The sequence below is a fragment of the Ziziphus jujuba genome, chromosome 8 (genome assembly GCF_031755915.1).
Source record: "Ziziphus jujuba cultivar Dongzao chromosome 8, ASM3175591v1".
Taxonomy (NCBI): Eukaryota; Viridiplantae; Streptophyta; class Magnoliopsida; order Rosales; family Rhamnaceae; genus Ziziphus; species Ziziphus jujuba.
In genome coordinates, this window is record NC_083386.1 from 13202525 (window position 1) to 13224923 (window position 22399).

Genomic DNA, 22399 nt, shown 5'->3' on the forward strand with positions numbered 1-22399 from the left:
AAAAAAAAACAAAACATAATAATCCCCAAATTCAATCCGAAAACGGGTTTCATAGGATCCGCCAACGCCAACGTTAGAAGAGAATGTTGTGGCTGAGATCACTTCATTCCCATCACCATCCTCTCTTATTTTTCCACTGTTAGCGTCTCCATCACGCAATCTCAACCGTACACGTGTCCTCCAAGGAAGACCTACGGTGCTTCAGAACCACGCGCCGCAACCACCACGTAGCTTTCGCTTGAAGGAACCCAAATCCAGGCGCGTGAGATAACATATTTGTAAAATTATAAATAAAGTATTCAATTTTTTATTTTTTATTATTTCTTTTTGAGTACTAGCTGAAACTGAGAGGTCACGGATCCTCTTATTTATTCTTCCCAAAATGCCCTCCAGCTGCCACTGAATCTACATTTCATACCCCACCCTTTCATTGCCCATTTTGCTCCTCCTTCCGACACTAGCACTTTCCTGTCTATAAAAACGAAAGCCCACACCGTCTCTCTCTCTCTGTCTCTCTCTCGTTTCTTTTGACTTTCTCTCTCTAGCAATCCCTTTTGGACTGAAAATGGAGGACATGGTTACTCTCAAAATTGACGAGGAGACCTCGCTCTTGAAACGGTCCAACAATGGTGGTGATGGGTCATGGCGTTTGAACTTCGATGGCTTTCAGTTATCCGCAGAACACACAGAGAAAAAGCCTCCCCCTGGCATCCATGATTGTTATGGAGTCTTAGGTAACTTTCACTTTCCTGTATGGTTTTGTCTTCCTCTGTTGTTTTTTGTTTTTGTTTTTTTTTTTTTTTCGTCATTTTTGTTTGTATGTGTAGTTGGTATGCTTGTTAGTTGTTACTGAAGTTTGGTTTTTAATCTGTTTGGTATCGCTGTTGCATCTTTCTTTTTCTCAAATGGAAATATTCAGTTTCGCGCCTTGCTTTGTGGGAATTTTTCTTCTTGTGGTAGAATTTTTCTTCTTGTGGTACGAACTCATTCTATTATTATAATACTAAATCTGATTATTTTAATTGGTAGATTATTTTCATTGTTTTTTAATCAAGTTTGCTTATTGTTTATTTCCCTTAAATAGGTATTAGGAACTATAAATGTTTTTTTTTTTTTTTTTTGGGAATTCCATATTTATATATATGTTTTTTCCTGGACATCTATGTGATCTGAATTATATATGGAACACAGTGTCTTGACTATTTGTTTTTCTATATTTTTTTGAAACTTTCTTTGCTATACATTTAAGAGGTTATGTATTGCTTGAGTAATATATATGGGTAGTATTTTTACATATGAACTTTTGGTAAGAACTTTCCACCTGACAGAAAATTAGGTAATTGAGATGCCCAAAATAGAAGTGTAGTGGAACAAGTCTTATGGTAAGGTAAGGGATGGTGATTTTTCACTTGGGTATCCTATATATGAGGTTTTAGAACTTAAAACTTTTGTCTTTTGTGGTTGTGATGCTTAATATTTTGGAGTTCGTAATTTTACATCTTACCTTTTTGATATTTACATAAAAGTTTGGATTTATGTCTATACCACCGTGGCACTTTCTGTTTGTGCATGAGCGCCTGGTGTTTTGGGGAGTTAATTAGACTTTGATAGGTGAGTCAACTAAACTGCCTTTATTTGAGTGCAATAAGCAGGGAATTTGGAATGCTAATCAGCTGTGTGTTATGGTTTTTTATTTAGTAAGAAGATGTGTATTATGTTGCTTGCTGTTTGAGATAGACAGATTCTACAATAGTAGTATATGCCATATGCCATATGGTAAAATAGGAATTAGGAATAATTCTCTTGCCAGTTTCAATATTTCTCATGTGTACAACGGGCAAGAGAAGAGGAAAACATGAAAATGTGCAAATTTGTGTAACTAACAGTAAAGTGGATAACACTATCAACAGCAAATAAAGAGGTTTCATGGGTTCTGTCTCAATTTTTGTTCGTGATTGCTACAGGTCCAGAGGACAATGTGGCCGAGTATTACCAGCAGCAGGTGGAGATGCTTGAGGGCTTTAATGAAATGGATGCTTTGGCAGAGCGTGGTTTTATCCCTGGAATGTCAAAAGTTTGTATTCTGTGCCATTCTCCTTTTCTATGAAATCAAGATTAGTGCAGTCGTAGTCCTGGAATTGAAATGATACTCGGATTGATGCAGGAAGAGCAGGAAAAGTTGGCAAAAAGCGAGACATTTGCCATCAGAATTTCAAATGTTGCAAACATGGTTCTTTTTGCAGCCAAAGTTTATGCATCCATCAGAAGTGGTTCATTGGCCATCATTGCATCCACATTGGACTCACTGCTTGATCTTTTGTCTGGCTTCATCTTGTGGTTTACTGCATTCTCCATGCAAACACCTAACCCATATCAGTACCCTATTGGAAAGAAGCGTATGCAACCATTGGTCAGTCCTTCTGTGATATTTAAATGTCAGTTTTGGACATATATTCGAATCTCTACTTGTGATAAATTTGATCATGGATGCAAATGCAGCTCTACAAATATGTTTGTTTTTGGCATGCAGATGAGCTATGTTATTTTTGACATACTTTCGTGTTTCTGTTTCTTGCCTTTTCTTTTCTGTTTCTAAATATTTAATAAACTCATCTGTGGAAGCTAGCAGAAGAATTGGGCAAACCTAGTCATTGGACCAAAATATCAAATAGGAAGTCTCATTCATTCATTAAATTTCTGTTTCATATCCGTTTGTTTGGCTATGAAATCAAACCATGAACATACTTCTCGTTTTAGGATTTTATGAAAGAACCTGGGTTGACCTTGAAGCAACCTTTATCTAGAATATGTTCTTTATCTGTTCGTGATGTGTTAGATCCTGCCGTACATTGTCATTTGCAAATTTCATAAAAAACTAGTATACTGAATGGAAAAAAAGTCATGTTTGGCTGACAATAGGAGTTAAAGGGTTTGCATTCTATTCTGAAACCTGTTCCCAATAGGAAGTTGGAAAGATGCCTTATAAATAGTTAGATGTTGTAATGTTGCAAGCATAAAAATCTTGTAAATGCTGAGAATTGAATATTGTAGTTCATTCTTTGTTTTCTAGTATCACAATAGTCATTCAATGCTGATCTGTTTCGAAGTTATCGTCATGAATCACGAAGACGTGGGATGTTTATACAAAGACATGGGACAGCCTTAGATATATGGCTCTTTTTTGTTTTGTTTCCCCTCTAATAGCAACCGACGTAATTGGTCCAGTAAGCACTATTAATTTGGATTGCTTGTCTTTTATGCATTGTTGGTTGCCTTAAGTAAAAGTCAAACCTGAAACTCAGTGGTTATGCAGGGAATTCTAGTATTTGCCTCCGTCATGGCGACTCTAGGACTGCAGATTATTTTGGAGTCTATGCGCACACTAATATACGATGTAAGTTGATTGTAGTTTAGTCTTTAATGCATGACATATGGATATTTCAAAGTATAAATTGCCTCTTCGTGGCTGAACTAACTTTCTTTTTGTTGCATCTCTTTCTATACATTTTCCTAGGGGGATGAATTTAACTTGACCAAAGAGCAAGAGCGATGGGTTGTGGGAATTATGCTCATGGTTACTTTGGTAAAACTGCTATTGATGATTTACTGCCGCTCTTTCGCTAATGAAATTGTTAAAGCCTATGCCCAGGATCACTTTTTTGATGTCATCACCAATATCATTGGCCTCTTTGCTGCACTCCTTGCTAATTATTTTGATGGCTGGATGGATCCTGTTGGAGCTATTATTGTGAGTAGTCCCTGTTTCTCTCTCTAAACAAACAAATGGCCACAGTGTTATTTTTGGGAATATGTTTGTACTTACATTTTAGCCTTGGTCTTGCTCAGTTGGCCTTGTACACCATCCGCACGTGGTCATTGACAGTGCTAGAAAATGTGAATTCCCTTGTCGGAAAATCAGCTGCTCCAGAATATCTACAGAAACTCACATACCTCTGTTGGAATCACCACAGAGCTATTCGGCACATTGATACCGTTCGCGCTTATACCTTTGGGTCTCACTACTTTGTTGAGGTTGACATTGTTCTGCCAGCATCCATGCCTTTACAAGAAGCTCATGACATTGGAGAATCCTTGCAGGAGAAACTTGAGCGCTTGCCTGAAATAGAACGCGCCTTTGTTCATCTGGATTATGAGTTCTCCCACAAGCCGGAGCATGCACAGGCACACTCATTGTAGCGGGGAAATGTGTGATTATTTTGTATTCTTCATTCTCCTGGCCAAAAGGTGTTGTTCTACTTTTGTATGAACATGTATCGGATGGAAGACATTTTGATAGGAAAAAGGTTATGCGTGTAAATTAGGGTTGGTAAAACGTCATATGATCCGTTAACACGACATGAACTCGCACCAAATTGCAGGTTTAGGTCTACAATATGGATTAGGTCTGCAATAAGAAAATGGATGAAATCCGTTTGACCTATTAGATCCGATAATATAGAATATTTTTCTAATTTTATATGAGATATAATTACCTTAAAATTACTTTTATATGAAAAGTTAAATGGTAATCATTATTCTAGATTTTTTATTTTCTTATTGTTATATTGGATTTTAAATGTTGGTTAGGTTTGTAATTTTTGAATATTTTAAATTGGTAATGCATGTTTTTAGCTACTATGGATGTATAAATGGATTTAATTTTTAATATTCTAAACTGACAATTTTTAATGCATGTGGAATTTTAGTATGTAGAATTTTTTTTTCAGTATATTTAGCTTAACAAATATGCCTACTTGAACTTTTTTTTTTTTTGCCAAGAAGAAGCTTCACTGGTATCAAAATTTAACATGTGTGTTTAATGGGTTCACAAGGTGAACTACGAAATTTATGTGAACCACGGAATTTAATAAACATACTTCGATGTAAAAGTTTAACGGATCTTATTCGGTGAAAAAAGTTTCACACAAACACAGGGGCGGGCCTAGAGTAAGTACTTTGTTAGTTATGGATCCAATGGATTATGCCTTTGGAACATTAGAGCCGCAAAACTGATTTTCTGTGCCAAGATTGCGTAGAATGCATCGGGAGCTTGGTCGGTGGTCGAACCCTCTTCCTGGGCCCATAAGAGGGTCCAATAAAATTTATATTATATATTGTACTTTTTTATATTTATCTTTATTTAAAATTATTTACTTATTTATATACAACAATTTTCTTTTTTTTTTTTCTCAAACTTTTAAGAGCTATCTTACGATGAGTAAGTTTAAAATTAAAATAATGAATGGTGCTCTATATATCAACTAATCTATTAATATTTTTATCATGTAATAAGTGTCATTTATACTAAGTAATATTTTTTACAATATTTTTATATTATTGATCTATATTAAATTATATTTGTTGTTCACTTATTCACAGTGTATTAAAATTTTAACCAATAAATTAAAAAATATCACTTTATCACACCATCTTAGAAAATATTTTGATAGATTAGTTACTTCTAACCTTCTCGAACAATATAGAGTGATATACATTTGTATTTGAATATTTGGAAAATGCTGAACATACAAATATGTTTATTTCTAAATTGCTTTTTGATAAAACCATCTTTCATAGTTTGATGGATTGCTATTTATTTATATGGCAAAGAAGTGAAAGAAAAGAATCCATTTCTTCCATACTACTTGTACTCCCAAGAAATAAATTTGTAGGTCCCACATGATATAAAAATATTTTAAAAGTTACAAATTTAGAATTTATAGCATCTTCTTTTAATAAATATATAAATTTAAGTTTTTTCATACAATTATTTTTAGAGGTAACTCTACAATTTAAATGGCAAGAAATGGGATGAGAACAAGTCAGAGATAGGTTATGAAATAGGGGTTGGTAAAAAGCAAACCGAACCAGCCATCCAATTTGACCATACGCAACCCAATCTAAGTGGTTTGGATTTATTATTTTCCAAAATTGGATTGAAGTTTTTAGTCTTTACGAAATTGGATTTCTTCACTCAACTTCTTTTGACAAATATCAACTACAAGTCTACAATCATGCAAAAACCGAGTTTAACATGTTAATCAATTGATTGTTGTATGATATCAAGATTCGGAGGCAAATAAAAAAAAAAAATTGTAAATTTGTAGCTTGTTTTTGCTTTTCTTACAACTTCTATATAATTCAAAATATGTGATGTATTTTATTCCTCTATACATATGTAATAACTAATTAATAATTAAAAATATATGATTCCAACTTAGATGATTGTTTGAATATTAAGGAAAAAAAAAAAAACAGTTGCTTAATCATTGGATTGCATAAATGAATTGTATGTTAATTTGCAAATTGAAATCTCTTTTATATTTTTGGTCCAAAATATATGCTGCATTTTGTAATTTTTGTTCCTCCATCAATATGTAATAACTAATAATTGAAAATATATGATTCAAACTTAGATTGTATTCATGAAATCACTTTTATATTTTGGGTCCGGGTGTCTTTTTCCTCTTTTTAACCAACCTACAATATATCAACAAGCAAAAGCCTTCCACAGTCCCGTACTGACCCGACTTGTTAGCGCTAACCATCACCACATGTGGCGGATAAGAAGCCTCGTCAAATATCAACACTAAAAAAGCTTATCCCTATCTTGGTGAGCTTGAGTCATGCATAAAAATAGCCAATAATGGACTATATGGTAGCTAGCCAATTAACACTACAAACATGTTAAGTGGAAACATTATTTACCAAACAAAGGTTATTATAAACATTTTTTTTTGCTTTTTTTTTTTTTTTGGCTTTTTATATGGACCAGCTGACGTAATATTATTTTGTAATGTTTGCTTCCCATATATTTAAAAAAAATTATATTAATTTGGCCAAACAATAATAATTTATTATATAAGTTTGTATCCGAGTAATCAAACTTGATATGTAGCACTTCTCAAAAAAAAAAAAAAAAAAAAAAAGGAAAAGAAAAATTGATGTATAGCATTACTTTTCTAATTATGCGAACCATTAAAGAGACTAATAGAAATATTAATGGCCGGGTGAGAAAGGAAAGGGGCACCGAATATGATTATCCATCCCATACCTCAATTCCAATTTTAACCTCGGTTTCATTTCCATCCCTATTCATTGACATTTTGATTAAAAACCTATATAATATTTAAAAGTTGAATAGTTATTAAAAAAATTGCCACATGTTATCATAATATTTTTAAAAATTTCCTTCAAAATCATCAATTAAAAAAAATTATCTCTTTTTTTCCTTATTATTTATGGTCCTTAAAATGTTATTCATTATAAAATATGATGGTTATTTAATAAGAATGATTTTGGATTTGAATTGAAATAATTGATTAAAAGAATATGAGTTTATCTTTTATTGGTTATATCCAAATATATATATACATATATTATAATATTATATATACATATACATATATATATATATGTGACATAAAGTGTATATACATATATTTTTATTATTATACTATTATATATGACATAAATTGTCTTAGCATCTATATGATTCCTGTATTTTAAATATTTTAACATATACAAATGTGATTATATAAAAAATAATAAAGATATCTTTATATTTGAGCCAAAAAAGTTATACAATAATATAATTTTATTTTATTGGTAAAAAAATTTTAAGATATCCTTTTTAAAATATAAAGTAAGTTTTATATTCTAAATAAAATATTTAATTTTATTTTATTTACCAAATAAGTCAAATATATTTAGCTATAAATGAATTGGTAACATCTTTTAGTTATTTACAATTTTAGTGTTCAATATTTTGATATTTTTTATTCTTTCATATTTCTATTTCAGTTTTTAGAGTTTTTTTTTTTGTTTTTTATTATTTAATTTTAATTTAACTTTTTTTTTAAGTGGACCCTAATCAAGATCATCTTAATCATGAGCATGGATGTAAACCATGCTATATATTTTTTGTTGAAGTTGACAATATTGAATCAAAATATGCTGTAGAAACTAATCCAAGTTGACAACAGTAGTTTTTTTTTTTTTTTTTTGGGTTGGAATCTATTGTATTTGAAAAATAATATTTTAATTTTTATCTGGATTGAAATGAAAATAATGGTATTATTTTATTTACTATTATTGTTTTTATATTTTTAATTTATCTTATCCTTAATGTTTCTAATAATCCAATATTTTAACTCAATTTGCTTGAATTCAATACATGGTAACAAATTTTAACTCAAGAAAAGGTAACAATGATTGGCTTAATTGCATTTTAATTTTTATGATGGTACGGCTCTAAGGCTGGATTCATAAAAGTTTCTCACAAAGATAATTTTTTTTCTAACAAATTAACAATCCTAAAACATATTGGAACATCATATGTATCCTATAATTTTTATTTTATTTTTTATTTTTTGCATCTGTTATGATAATATATTTTGCATTATTTTTAATTAATATGAAGTTGTATCTATGATGTTCTCCACTTATCAGAGCATTCTCAATTCTAGGTTCTATGTTTTTTGCTGTTTCTATATACCTTGATATACGAGAAGTAAAAAAAATGTTTAATGAAAAATAGAAAACACAAGTAGTTTATAAAAATCCAAGAAAGAATATTGAAACAAAATAATGTTACTTGCAAGGAATAAAAAAAGAAAAGAAAAATAATTAGAATGAAAAACATTAAAAAAAGATTTTATAATCTATATATTAATATTTTATTGATTTGTTATATTTATTTTATAGTAAAATAATAAAATTTTATATACGGTAATTAATAATAAGATTGATTTTCTTATTATACAATCTATATATAATATATTTATTGGTTTGTTATATTTATTTTATTGTAAAATAAGAAATTTAATTTATGATAAATAATGATGATACTGATCTTCTTATTTTGTTCACTCCCGATTTTTTAAAAAATAAGGCAAAAAATTATGTGTATAATAAAAGATAATCTTATTATTAAAGATATTTCACGCAAAAATTCCATACACTAATACATATTCATATATGGCTGTGTAATAAATAGAATTTCAATATCATAATATGTATATATATATATATATATATATTAAGAATTAGAATGATCTCCTTAAAATATAAATAACCATAAATAAATTATTTAACAAGGTAAAAACATGTTTATAAAATAAATAATAATAATAATAATAATAAAGACAGTTCAATTATATTATGAAAATTTAATCCAGGAAAATAAATTACTATAAGGAATAAAAAAATAGCTATAATAAAAAAATATTAAAAAAAGTTTTATATCTTACATATTAATATCTTTATTGGTTTTTTATATTTATCTTTAGTGTTAAATAATAGGATTTTATATATACGATAATTAATAATGAAATTAATATTTTTATTTGTATAATCTATATATTAATATTTTTAATGTTTTATCATATTTATTTAATTATAAAATAATAAATTACTTTACAAGATAAAATATATTTACTTAGAAATAAATTACCTTAAAAGGTAAGAGGGTAAATAATAATAATAATAATAATAATTATTATTATTATTATATTATATTATAAAAATTTATTATAGAAAAATTAATTACTTACAAGGAATAAAAAAAAAAAAGATAGTCAGAATAAAATTATTAAAAAATTTTATAATTTATATATTAATATCTTTGTTAATTTGTTTTATTTATTTTATTGTAAAATAAAATGATATTATATATGATAATTAATAATGAAATTTTATGCACTAATACATATTCATATATCAATATGTAATAATGGAATTTTAGTATCACAATATATAAATTTTAATAATGAAATTGATCTTCTTATTTAATTTTTTAAAAATATATATAACCACAAATAAATTACTTTACAAATTAAAAATGTGTTTATAAAGTAATAAATAATAATTTAATTATATTATGAGCATTTGACATAGAAAAATTAATTACTTGCGAAGAATTAAAAAGAAAGAAAGAAAGAAAGATAGTCAAAAAAAAAATAAAAAACTTCTATGTATTAATATCTTTATTAGTTTATTATATTTATTTTATTGTAAACTAAATAAAATTTACATACAATAATAAATAATAAGATTGATTTGTTTTATTTGTATAATCTATATATTTATATTTTTATTGTTTTTCATATTTATTTTATTGTAAAATAATAAAATTTTATTTATGGTAATTAATAATGAGAATATTTTTTATTTATTTTTTTGAACTTTTAAAAGATAATGTAAAAAATGTATATATAATAAAAGAGATACTTATTAGTAAAGTTGTTTCACATAAAAATTCCATACACTAATACATATTCATATATGGATATGCAATAAATGTAACTTCAATATCCCAATATATAAATTTCAATAATAAAAATAATCTCCTTATTTAATCTCCTTAAACCATAAATACATTTAAATTTGAATTTGAATTTCATAAACGGAAAAAATTAGATAAGTAAATACTTTTGAATTTTATAATTAAAGAGTATTATATGTAGAGGATAAATTTTTATTTTTAACAAACTTTTCCTCTATATAATGAAAACAAAATAACAAAACTTTTAAATTGTTTTTGATATGAACATTTTAAAATATATATAAAAGGAAAGATCCCTAAAATTAAAAGAAAAACAAATTAGATAATGAAAAGGATTTAGGGGAATACAATTATCCCATTTAAATCAAATTCTTTACCTAATCAAATTAAATCTTTTATATGGAGAAAAAAAGTATATTTGAAATTTATATTTTAAAATATAAATTTCAAAAATTAAAATTCAAAAGTCAAAAATTGAATTTAAAAAAATATAAAATATATAATTTAAATTTAAAATTATATTTTATTTAGAATCTCCTATCTTTATAAATAGAGAAGAAGCCAAAAAAAATGTTGGAAAAATAGTAGAAAAAAGTTACAAAAACACAGAGAAGAAAAAGGACAAAAAAGAAAAAAAGAAGAAGAAGAAGAAGAAAGGAAAGCATAGAGAAAAAAAATGTTGACAAAAGTATTGGTGTTAGGCAAAAAACTAATGTTGTAGATATACTATATGAAAGTTTTCTAGTACAAAATTATAACTTGAAAAATTATTTATTGATATTTTGAGCATGATTGAACTTGACAAAATAAAATTGTTTAGTAAGTGCAAAGTTGATTATCTAATAATTTATGCCTTTATTACTGATAATTTATTTTTTCAATTTTGTTAAAGATATAATTGGAGAGGTAATTATAAAAAACAATGTTAAATGTTAAGAATCTTATGGAAAGATAAGCTAACTCATTGATATTGTGCTTTAGGATCTAGTATATACTTCATCCATATATTATTGTATGAGTTTTTATGTATATTTTTTAAGAGAAAGCAATATTCTATGTACTTTATAGGTGAATTTGTAGATGAAATTAATGTTTATCTTATAGCTTGATATAAGATTAATTTTAATTGTTAAATGACAATCTTATATGTTGATATATAAAGATTTTAATGCATATTTAATTAAAGTGTCACAAACTCAATTCAAAAGATAAGTGATCTAGACTTTTAAAAAAATGTCTTTATATAAATAGCTCAACGGTAATTAATAATATTTTTCTTCGACAATAATACCAAATCTCTACCCTTCAATATCACTTAGGAAATAGAAAAAAAAAATAACAATCAATCCCCTCCTTTAATTTTTTTTTTTTTGGGCTGACATTGACCTAAATTAAAAGATTACCCAAAAAAAAAAAAAAGATATAATTGTGGTTGTGTCGTCCAAAAAGAAGAAATAGAGTGATTATTTCGTGATTTTTGAAGGTATCGCTGGATACAATTGAGGAACAGATGTTATGAATCAGATAATAAAGTGAGTTTTCCAAAAACATCATAAAAAAATAAAACGGAGTTTTTTGAAATATCGGAAAAAGTGATCTATTTTTTTTTACCATTTAGATGAATAAACTATTATGATTATTCAAAACTCAACGGGTCTACCTCTTCTTTCTTTGTCATTAAGGATCTACAATCTTCTTTCAACAACAAGAGAAGAAGAAATTTGAGCCATAAAAGACAAGGTTAAATCAATGTTCCTGTAAAGGAATCAGTCAAAGAGCACAAAAAATAAGCAATTGAATTACAATTTCTTGGTATCCACTGTATATTATAATAATTAAAATTAGAAAGCTTTTTGTAGATATCATGTAAGGCTAAAATGCATTATTAATGAAGATGACTTTTAGCTGATAAAACTACATTCATCAATACCTTGGCAATCACCCTCAAAAACCACCTTCCTCCAACCTCGAGAAGTTGCAAGATCGGTAGCCCACTCTGAAACAGCATATTCAGCAAGATCAACGTCTGAGCTTGAAATTTTCTTAGACCACATTTTTAGAGCATTTTCCCAATGATCTCTAACCACTGCTCTTATAATAGACACATCTCATTTAAGTGAAGTATTAAAGTTTAGTTTAATGAAATCATATTGAGGTGGTCTCCAATTCACATTACATGATACTTGTGCCCTAGGAGACAACTTTTTAGCTGAACCTAATGTAGATACAAATTCCTTCACTCTATAATTTAGAGTATTGATATCATGAGTTGGATTAAGAGTTTCATTCTTAGAAACCAATTGATTTCTCTTTCTCCAAATAAACTCTATAATTAGAGTGCCAAAAAGAGTTTCTATAATTAGAGTGCCAAAAAGTAGACCTGGCAATTTGGATCATGACACGGCGACACGACTCGAAAACGACATGGAATAAATGGGTTTGGGTTTATTATAAATGGGTTCGGGTCATAATCGGATCAACCCGTTTAACACGATTATTAATCGTGTCATTTTCGGGTTGACCTGTTTAACTCGAAATTGACCCGTTACGACCCATTTATTAATCGTGTCATTTTCGGGTTGACCTGTTTAACACGATTATATACCTATTACAACCCATTTAAATTTAATTTTAAATTAATATTTTATCACTAATATAATATTTAATAACTAAAAAATATTATAAATTAAAAATTTTATAAAAATAATTTTCTATTACTAATTTTTTAAAAACAAAAAATACATCTTTAATAAAACAAAAACATAAAAATAAAAAAAAATAAAAAAAATTTCGGGTTAATAGGTTAATTTTCGGGTTAACGGGTTAATAGGTTAGTTTTCGGGTTAATAGGTCAATTTCAGGTTAACGGGTTAATAGGTCAACACGACCCGTTAAAATAATCGTGTTAAACGGGTCGTGTCGTGTTGACCTGTTTATAAACAGGTCGGGTTAGTGTTTTAGGTACCTGACACGATTAATAAATGGGTCGTGTTCGGGTTAGGCATTTTTGACCCGATTATTAAACGGGTTAACACGAACACGACCCACCAACCCGAATTGTCAGGTATACCAAAAAGAGTGAACTCCTTCTTCTTCTCCATTTCAAAGGAATGATAAGGTGGTTTAAGAACGAAATTCAAAAAGTCCATAAATGAGTTAAACTTCAACCAATCCAACCAAAAGAGTGTCTATAATTAGAGTGCCAAAAAGACATCACGTACTCCCAATAAGTGCTTTCCAGAAACACAAAATAGATAATCATCATTTTAACAAAATAGACAATCATCAGTAAAATTAGCAATGTACCTTTTTAACAAAGTTTTGGTGGATAAAACGCCTCTTGCAATTTCCCTTCCTTTAATTTACCGGTGAAAGCTTTTAAACTTGCGTATATTAAAAAAAAAAAAAAAAAAAAGTAATATAACATAACAACTTGAAAGGGAAGCGGCTGAAAGGGAATGAGATGAAATTTTGAATGTTGACTGGTTAAACAAGGAAATAGTTCTTTTTCTTTTTCCATTAAATCATTGCCAGAGGATAAAAATGATTGATGTATTTATCAATTAAAAAAATAAAAAGACAAAAATGATTGATATGGATTTTGAAATACTCAAATCAAAATAGAAAAATTAGTTCGTTGAAAAACTTATTAAATTAAGAAAAAAATTATTTTTAGTTGGTAAACATTGAAAAAAAAGGATAGAAGATTAAATCGGGGAATAAAAATTAAACATAGAAGAATTTTTACATGGCGAAACAGAGAAAAAAAGTTCCAAACATATAATTAGGGAAAAGTTTTTAATGAAAGAAAATTTTAAGTGGAAAGAAATAGAAAAAAGAAATCAAAACATTAAATTAAAAAAGAAATATTGCTTTAGCTATTTTAAATTCCACACTAATCATTTTTATCATAAAATCTTCCGAGCATCTTATTTTTATTTTATTTTATTTTATTGTTATTATTTTTTAATGGTAAATCATGGGTGATATGCACTGATGGATTCACGGATACAGATACAGATACCAGGAGATGGGGAAAGCAATCCACTAATATTTAGCAAAACGAGAAGAGGAGGAGGTTTATCTGGTGGTTCCATGTAATCTTGTATCATCCAATCAGGCTCATATATCTGTCAAAATATTATCAAAATGTTTGTACACCTTCATCTGTATCTATTTTTTAAATTATATACTTTCTATTTAAAAATTAAAATTTTGGTTTTTTTTTTTTTTTTTGAAAAAAAAAAATTTGTTCTATTTTACTGGACATAATACATCCTAGCCACTTATAAGTGCTCTCCACAATCTTCCTCACTTCGCCTATTGGGTCTTGAAACATCTCTGTCGGCAAGCTTTTAAAAGAAAGATAGTATTTTATTGAACACAAAAAAAAAGAAAAAAAAAAAAAAAAAAAAAAAAAAGGGATCATGAAAAAATGGAAGGAGGGAACGAAGTCGATGCATCAGCACTGAAATGCCAAGCAGAGATTTGGAAGTACATCACGTCGGCAATGACCTCTTGGCTACTGAAATGTGTTGTGGATCTTCGTGTGGTCCAATGACGTTGTCTCAAATAGCTTCCAAAATTTCCGACGCACCATCTCCAAGCATCTCAAGCCTTGAACGAGTTATGAGACTGTAGGTCTTCAAGAACATCTTCGCCGCACATCATCCATCGGACGGTGCAGGAGAAGCTCTGTATTGACTCACGGATCTGTCCAAATGGCTAATGTGGAACTCCAAGCCAACTTTAGTGACAGGTAGAATTTTAACCAATCCACACTTCTTGAGACCATGGCAGTACCTTAGCCAAAGTATCAGCGACGGTGAAACTTGTTGTAAAAAGGCCTATGGTTGCACAATATGGGATTATGCAGCTAAAATACCTGAACTCGACCAGTTGCTAACTCATTGTATTGGTGAACACCAAGGATACCGACACCATTGCACACATAGACGCGTATAAAGAGGATGGGCTGCATGGCATCGGAACGTTGGTTGATGTGGGTGGTAGGACAGGCAGAGACCTTTATGAGATCGTGAAAGCTTACCCACACATCAAAGGAATCAACTTTGATCTGCCACGTGTTATTGCCACAGCACCCACCTATGAAGGTGTTACAAATGTTGCAGGTGATATGTTTGACTCTATTCCAAGTGGAGATGCTCTCATGTTGAAGATAATAATATAATTTATAATTTGTTTGATTATTATTAATTTACAGTAGTTCTAATTTTTATTTTATTTTATTTTTAAAAAAAGAAAAAGAAAACAAAAAACAAAACAATCTCACTCTTATGCTACGCTAGGCAAATCTCTTGGCAATATGTATTTTAACTTGGACAAAAATGAGGAAGGAAAAAAAAAAAACAAAAAACAAAAAACAAAAAATTTATACCAGCATCACCTGACTAGCCATCTTCTTAATTACCACCAAATTAGACTTGCCAAAGTCACTAGCACATTCAAAAGGGCAATAAAGGTGCATTTGAGAGTTTTTTCCTAGAATTCTAAAAGCTTAATTTGCGGATATGCAAAAAGCACTTAATTTCAAAACTGCTGTTTAGTAAAAACAATCTCAAAAGTGATTTTTCAATGATTTATTGTCTATATAATTCACGTATTGGGTGATTTACAAAGAAGCACCAATCTGTGATTCCTTATAAATCACTTTATTTATTTATTATATTCTTTTTTGGGGCAAATCTAATATATCACTCTTTTAAATAAGAAGTGATTCCTATTGAATTATTCCCAGATGAGCTCTAAACCATCCATAACCATTTACATCACCAACGAGAACCCACAACGCAGAGCCTGGCCTTAACCCGAAAGACCAATTCTAGCAGCAAGGAAAATATAAATCGTTTTGTGGGTTGGGTTAGGGAAATTTAGATGTATGATGCTGGTGAAGGATGTTGGGGTTTGCTAAAGATTGAAACACCGTTCAGTTTTTTTTTTTTTTTTTTTTTTTGGTGGGTTCAAGTGGAAATATGTTACCAATTATATTTATCATAGCAATTGGATGTTTGGAAAATGCTATTTTTTTTATTTTTTTTTATTGATCATTGAAAGATACTATTTGAAATATTTGTATAGTGCATGTGTGAGATTGTTCAAGGAAAAAAAAAAAAAAAAAGAAGAAGCAAGGGCTACTTTAATACCAATCCAAATTTACAAGATCAATAACTGTAATTAATCTTTTGCTTCTAATCAAAACTTATTTATTTTAGGTGTTAATAATATGTGAGAGTTGATAGAAAATTGAATTTCTAAAAGTGAAACTAAAAAGGGTTTTAATGTCGACTCTATATGTTCTTTTGCAATTATTACTACAAAGATGTTCTATATTTGATATAATATTACCATACAGGCTACGCTGGTGATTGGCCTGATGACATAGTGGTGAAAATTTTGAAGAACTGTCGCAAAGCTATACCTGAAAAAAAAGGAAAAGTTATTATAATGGATGTTGTTGCTAAAAAAAGCAATTTACTTGAGGAATCACACTTGAGATCAGATATTTCAATGTTGGTGTTCACAGCTGGAAGGGAAAAAACAGAAATGGAATGGAAGAAGGTGATAAATGAAGCGGGATTCCCACGTTACAAAGTTATCACAACTCCTGCCATGCTATCCATTAAGATAACTCCTGCCATGCTATCCATTAGAGGCCTATCGTATCTAATTGATCCACAACATCCACAATATTATTGAAGCCTATCATATAATAATGATATATAATGCTAATGTACTTTGGCATTATATATTATATTTAAACACATTTTGTGCGTGTTGTATGTTATTGTTAATGTGCCTAGTTGTATTGTACGTTATTGAATAAACTTAAACTACAACTATGGTAAGAGAGGGCCTCAGTGGCCTAATTCTCTTTTGTTGTCTGATGCTCCTACTATTATTTCTTGATGCAATTGATCTTTTTGCTCAAAAAAGAAAAAGAAAAAAGGGCGTAAGTGAGGCCCTAAATTGATAGGGCAATTGTCTGCCGATATATACCCTTGCATGGACTATGCATTCTATCAGTTAGGAATGAAGTACTTTATTTCCAATCTTCACTTTGTCTCTTCCTCTTTTTTCTTCTGGCAAACAAATTTTTCAACTTTAAAAACTTTCTTGTTTTTGGGAGGACGTCCATATCTTCGAACAACTAAAGGACTATGAAGTCGATTGATTTCACCATCATTATGAGAAGACACATTAGTTGTTATCCTTGTCGTATTAGTCGAAGAACTACTCACAAAAAATGCTTCATTTTCGCTTATTTTGAATTGAAATTCATCTATCGTATTCAATAACATTGCACAATTTTCATTAGAAATAACAGCTGAATTAGCAACGTCATCTAACTTCTTTTGTAACTTATGATAATGTTAAGCTTCATGGTCACCTTTTCAATAATCATAAGCAACGTTAACTTTTGTACGAGAACTTTTGATATCTTTCCTCCACCATGCTAAAAATATACTTTTTCTTAAACTTATTTGACTGTAGTTTGATAGAACTGCCTTTTAAGTGTAAACAATCAACAAGCATATTTAATATCATACTTCTCTTTATCCCAACAAACAGTGAAATGAGCTTCTTTACTTATGTATTCAATAAAAATAATCTCAACCATATTAAACAAACCATGTATTTCATCAACACAAAAAACTTCACAATATAACTTCCTAGTCAACTCCTTTCGAAATTCTTTAAATTTTGAATTAGTATGTACACTTTAAAATTGCTTTTCTATTTTAAAAAGTGTTAGACATGGAACCCAAGTACCAAAAGATTAAAAGTTGGCATGAAGTTCCTTTTCAACCTTACTTCTCAAAGCATTATCATATTGCTCAAGGAATTGCTTCAATGTTGTCTTTAAGTTTACATATATAGTCATCAAAGAATGCATTCATACTTTCACTGTGTCGTGTTAACATGCCAACCCAAAATGTGTCCTTTGCAAAAGCAGGAATCCATCGATGTCTCTCTTTAAACAAATTACCCAACCAAATATTACCATGAATATTGAACTGATTAATAAATTGACCCCATTTCTTTTCAAATTCTTCTTTTTCCAACGAATCATAGACAAAATTATGCAAGATATTTTTAATCTGCTCATACATTATATAACTCCTTAGCTTTTCTGGTATCTGTTTTTTTCATTACAAGCCATTGACACCAACGGTGCTTAATGTTAGGAAAGACAACCTCAATTGCATTTTTCATCGATTTATCTTAGTCTATTATTATGGCCTTTGGTGCATATCCAGATATACATGCTAGTCATGTCCCAAATAACCAAATAAATGTAGCAGTATCCTCATTTGATAATAATCCATATTCAAATAAAATTGACTGTCCCTGGTGGTTCATACCTACAAAATGTGCAAGGGTATGTTTATTTATTTGTCAAGTATGTTGTGTCAAATGTAACCACATCACCAAATTCTTTATATGTTGTCCTACTCCTTGCAGCTGCCCAAAATAAATTTCTAATTCAAGGTTTATCATCCATATCCATCATATAGAAAAAGCTTGAGTTTTGCACTTGCATTGGAACAAAAATTATGAATCTCTTCAGCATCTCCAACACCAAATTGTAATCTTCATCTCTTATCAATATAATTTCTACAATCTTTCTCCAATAATGGAACATTATCATGATCACTGGCTTCTACAACAAATGATTGGAAGTTCTTTGCCACACCAATTCCAGCTCGATCATTCAATTCAAGTCTTCTTTGTGCACCTTTGCTTATTTCCCCATTACATGAATAAATCTTGACTTTTGAGGACTCTAATCATGATTATACTCAAGTACAATGGAATTGATGTTTTATTTCCCATCTCCAAATACAGTAGCATTAAGCTTGGCTTTGCACTCTATTCTTGTCAATGGATTTGGAATAAGGTAATTTTGTTTTTCAATCCTTAATTTCCTGTTCGAGAATAAAAAAAAACAAACAAACTTATCATTTGAGTGGGTTAATTTCCTTGTAATTCCGAAACCTTCTTGTTTTTTTATAATATAAAAAGAGGTTCTCCAATGAGTCAAAACACATCCTAACTTTAGGTGCTTCTATAATCTCATTGCAATCTAAGTTCTTTTGTATCTCTTGTCCATCCTCATAATCTTCATCAGTCATATTAGACATATCTTCTTTTGTTGTTGGCATCTGATTCTCTACAATATTTTGATACACATGAAACAACATAAAAACAAAATAAAACAAAAAACTAATATATTAAAAAAATACACTTCTAAGTATTAAAAGAAAAGTAAAAAGAAAACAAAAATAAAAACTTATAAGACAATATATGGCAATGCAAATCAAAAAATTGAAAGAAAAGCTAGATATTGATAAAAGAAAATAAAAGAACCAAGAATTTACCTTAGTCGACCTAAGAATTGGGGACACTGTTTCAAGTTTTGATGTTTTAGTAGATTTCAAGCAATAGAAAAAATTACTTTTGCATTTCACAGATATATAGTGGTACTTATAATAATAGTAATAATAATAATTAATTTTGATTTTGATTGGTACTAATTATAATACTTTAACTTCTAAGAGCATTTTCAATGGGGTTTTTATCATATGTTTTTTATTTTAAAGAGTTAATTTTTTAAAAAAATTCTAATCCACTTTGTAATTTGGCTTTTTAAAATACAAATCGCTAATTTGGAAAGCTAAAAACACTTTTTATATTTAATATTATATTAATATTATTTAATGCTTATCAAATCTCAAAACCACTATATTATATTAATATATTTTAATTATTATTCATTGTTAAAAAATAAAAAATAAAAAAGAAAGTAAATAAACATAATAATAAATATTTATTGAAAAAATAAAAATAAAAAGTTAGATATAAAAAACAGTATTGGAGAAGATTTTAAAATTATATTTTTTATGTTTAAAAATACTCTCTATTAAATAAAAAATATTTTTATTTTTATTTTTGAAGAATTATTTGGTAATGTTCTAATTACCACTACTTGTAACATTATTATTAGTTAAATTTTAATTACCATTTTTTTCACTGGAGCATTAAAGGCAAATTACCACACTTTTGTTGAAGAGAAAATAATTGTCTATAAATCATATATTATAAACATAAAACAAAATTTTCAATCGTTGGTGATTGTGAAGTGTGTGAGAATAATAGGAGATACACTTCAAGAGATCCTGGGATACCGACGAGGAAACTTTGCATTTATAAATTTTGTATTTCTATTTATTTTGTAAAAAACCTACACAATTAAATTATCAAATTAATCATTTTTATTGTGCTTGATTATCAATTAAGTAAACTGCTAATATAATACGACCATTATGCATACGACTAGCTCCAATAAAAATAAAATAAGAAAAGGAAATACGACCATTATTACAAGTTTTTATTATTATTATTACTATTATTATTGAAAGTATAAAGATTTCAACTAGGATTATTTTTAGTGAGAACAACAGTTTTTTTGAAATATCCCAAGAATATTGCAAGAGTGATTTGATACCATAAAGCATTTACAATTAAATTTTAATAATTATTTTGTTGAATCTATAACTTTATTTTAAAAGTGTATATATGTTTTTATATTTATATTGCTGTATATAATTACCTATAGTTATGCAAATGTAAATAACATTTTCCGGTATATATAATCATTGTAAAATTTTATTCAGGATAATTTTCATATATACTTTTAAAAAATATTTTATTAGGCAATTTGAGACGGCATATATTATTTAGTTATCACTTGATTATATGTAAGTTTGGATAAAATATTCTAATTGAGTTTAAGTCGAACAACATAATTAAGAAGCCCAATATGACCAAGTATAAAATGTTTTCTTTTCTTTTACTTTTTTTATTTTTTAAGAAATACAAATATTTTCTTTACCAAAGAGAACCTTACTAGGATTTTAAGATTTTCTATTTTTTATTTTTTGGTTAAATAAATAAAAAAAAGAAAATATGATATTAATAAAATTTCGTACAACATTTGAGTTACGAGAATGCCAGACAGATATAATAAATTATTAAGTGATTGGGGCCCACATCACCGAGTTGTCCACGTGGACTGATAAGAACGCAGAACCAGATGCCAAAAGCAATGCTTTTTTGGTTGGCCAATTGAAAGTTCCCATAAACGCATCCACATTCATTTGCGAATTGGTTTCATATTTTATTACTTTTACCATGTTGCCCAATTGATTCAATTAATTTCTATTATTAATCATTCAATTTTTTGAATATATAAACCCTAAAATCTATCATTTGTCATGATTTGCTTAGGATTCTTTATATTTATGTTTTCGTTTGGATTTGCATGTGAAAATAAATAAATAAATTAACTAATTATAGTTCTTTGCTTCAATAATGTTGGCTGCCAAGAAATTTCTCTCTTTTTTCGGAAATTTCTAACTCGCACGCAAAGTACACCGTCCTACGTACCATTTTACCCAAGATGGAAATTTCAGTCTATTATATATATATATATATATATTGATAAAAAGCTTTGTTATATTTTAAAAAGCTATAGATGTGAGTATTATTTAATTATATATTTTGATCACATATTAAATTGGATATAAATGGTATTCTAAAACAATTTGATAAATCACTTTTATTTATAATTACAAACTGTAAAATAGAGAGAAAATTATTATTAATGAAAAAAATATTTATCAAAACAAAAAGGTCAAATTTATTAAATTTTTATGCAATGATAGGGGAGTTCTATATTAAAAAAAAAGGATTTAACAGTATCGGTCTGTTAACGATATGTTTTTAATCGTGTGAAAGTTGAAGTATTTTTTGGTAAAATTTTGAAAATTGGAGTCAAAACAAACAAATGAGATAACATTTAGTCATGGTCATGATTTCAAAAACTTTTACTTTTGGTTTTTACTGATAATTTCGCCCAAAAAGAACAAAAAAGAAAAATAAAATCCTTAAGACCTTTAAATTATAATTTGTACAATTTAGTCTTATTTTTATAATTTTTCATTTACTTCTTTAATTTCCCATTTTTCAGTCTAACAATATAATTGAATTAAATAAATATAATAATTTCCATGCTCTAAACAGAACTTTAAT

The 22399-nt window shown here is 28.3% G+C and overlaps 2 protein-coding genes across 2 annotated transcripts; both read left to right on the top strand.

Annotated features, from left to right (window-relative positions):
• The first annotated feature begins 357 nt into the window (after positions 1–357).
• Positions 358–4549, top strand: LOC107404082 (metal tolerance protein 11). The gene is made up of 6 exons (XM_016011031.4): positions 358–734; positions 1965–2074; positions 2165–2410; positions 3314–3394; positions 3515–3748; positions 3847–4549. Exons 1-6 carry the CDS (start codon positions 566–568, stop codon positions 4195–4197), a joined length of 1191 nt encoding a protein of 396 aa, XP_015866517.1. The 5' UTR covers positions 358–565; the 3' UTR covers positions 4198–4549.
• Positions 4550–14720: 10171 nt separating this feature from the next.
• LOC132805067 (xanthohumol 4-O-methyltransferase-like) lies at positions 14721–17002 on the top strand. Its single transcript, XM_060819827.1, has 3 exons — positions 14721–14837; positions 15216–15417; positions 16659–17002. The coding sequence occupies exons 1-3, from the start codon at positions 14721–14723 to the stop codon at positions 17000–17002; spliced, it is 663 nt and encodes a 220-aa protein (XP_060675810.1).
• The last annotated feature ends 5397 nt before the right edge of the window (positions 17003–22399 follow it).

What these genes read in the sequence shown, in the direction of transcription:
- LOC107404082 (XM_016011031.4), top strand. Translation starts at nt 566, where the DNA reads ATGGAGGACATGGTTACTCTCAAAATTGACGAGGAGACCTCGCTCTTG. An exon ending in AGAAGCGTATGCAACCATTG is followed by an intron (nt 2,411 to 3,313) that starts GTCAGTCCTTCT and finishes GTGGTTATGCAG; the next exon opens with GGAATTCTAGTATTTGCCTC. An exon ending in TGCGCACACTAATATACGAT is followed by an intron (nt 3,395 to 3,514) that starts GTAAGTTGATTG and finishes ACATTTTCCTAG; the next exon opens with GGGGATGAATTTAACTTGAC.
- LOC132805067 (XM_060819827.1), top strand. Translation starts at nt 14,721, where the DNA reads ATGGAAGGAGGGAACGAAGTCGATGCATCAGCACTGAAATGCCAAGCA. An exon ending in GTGTTGTGGATCTTCGTGTG is followed by an intron (nt 14,838 to 15,215) that starts GTCCAATGACGT and finishes GTGAACACCAAG; the next exon opens with GATACCGACACCATTGCACA. An exon ending in AGGTGTTACAAATGTTGCAG is followed by an intron (nt 15,418 to 16,658) that starts GTGATATGTTTG and finishes ATTACCATACAG; the next exon opens with GCTACGCTGGTGATTGGCCT.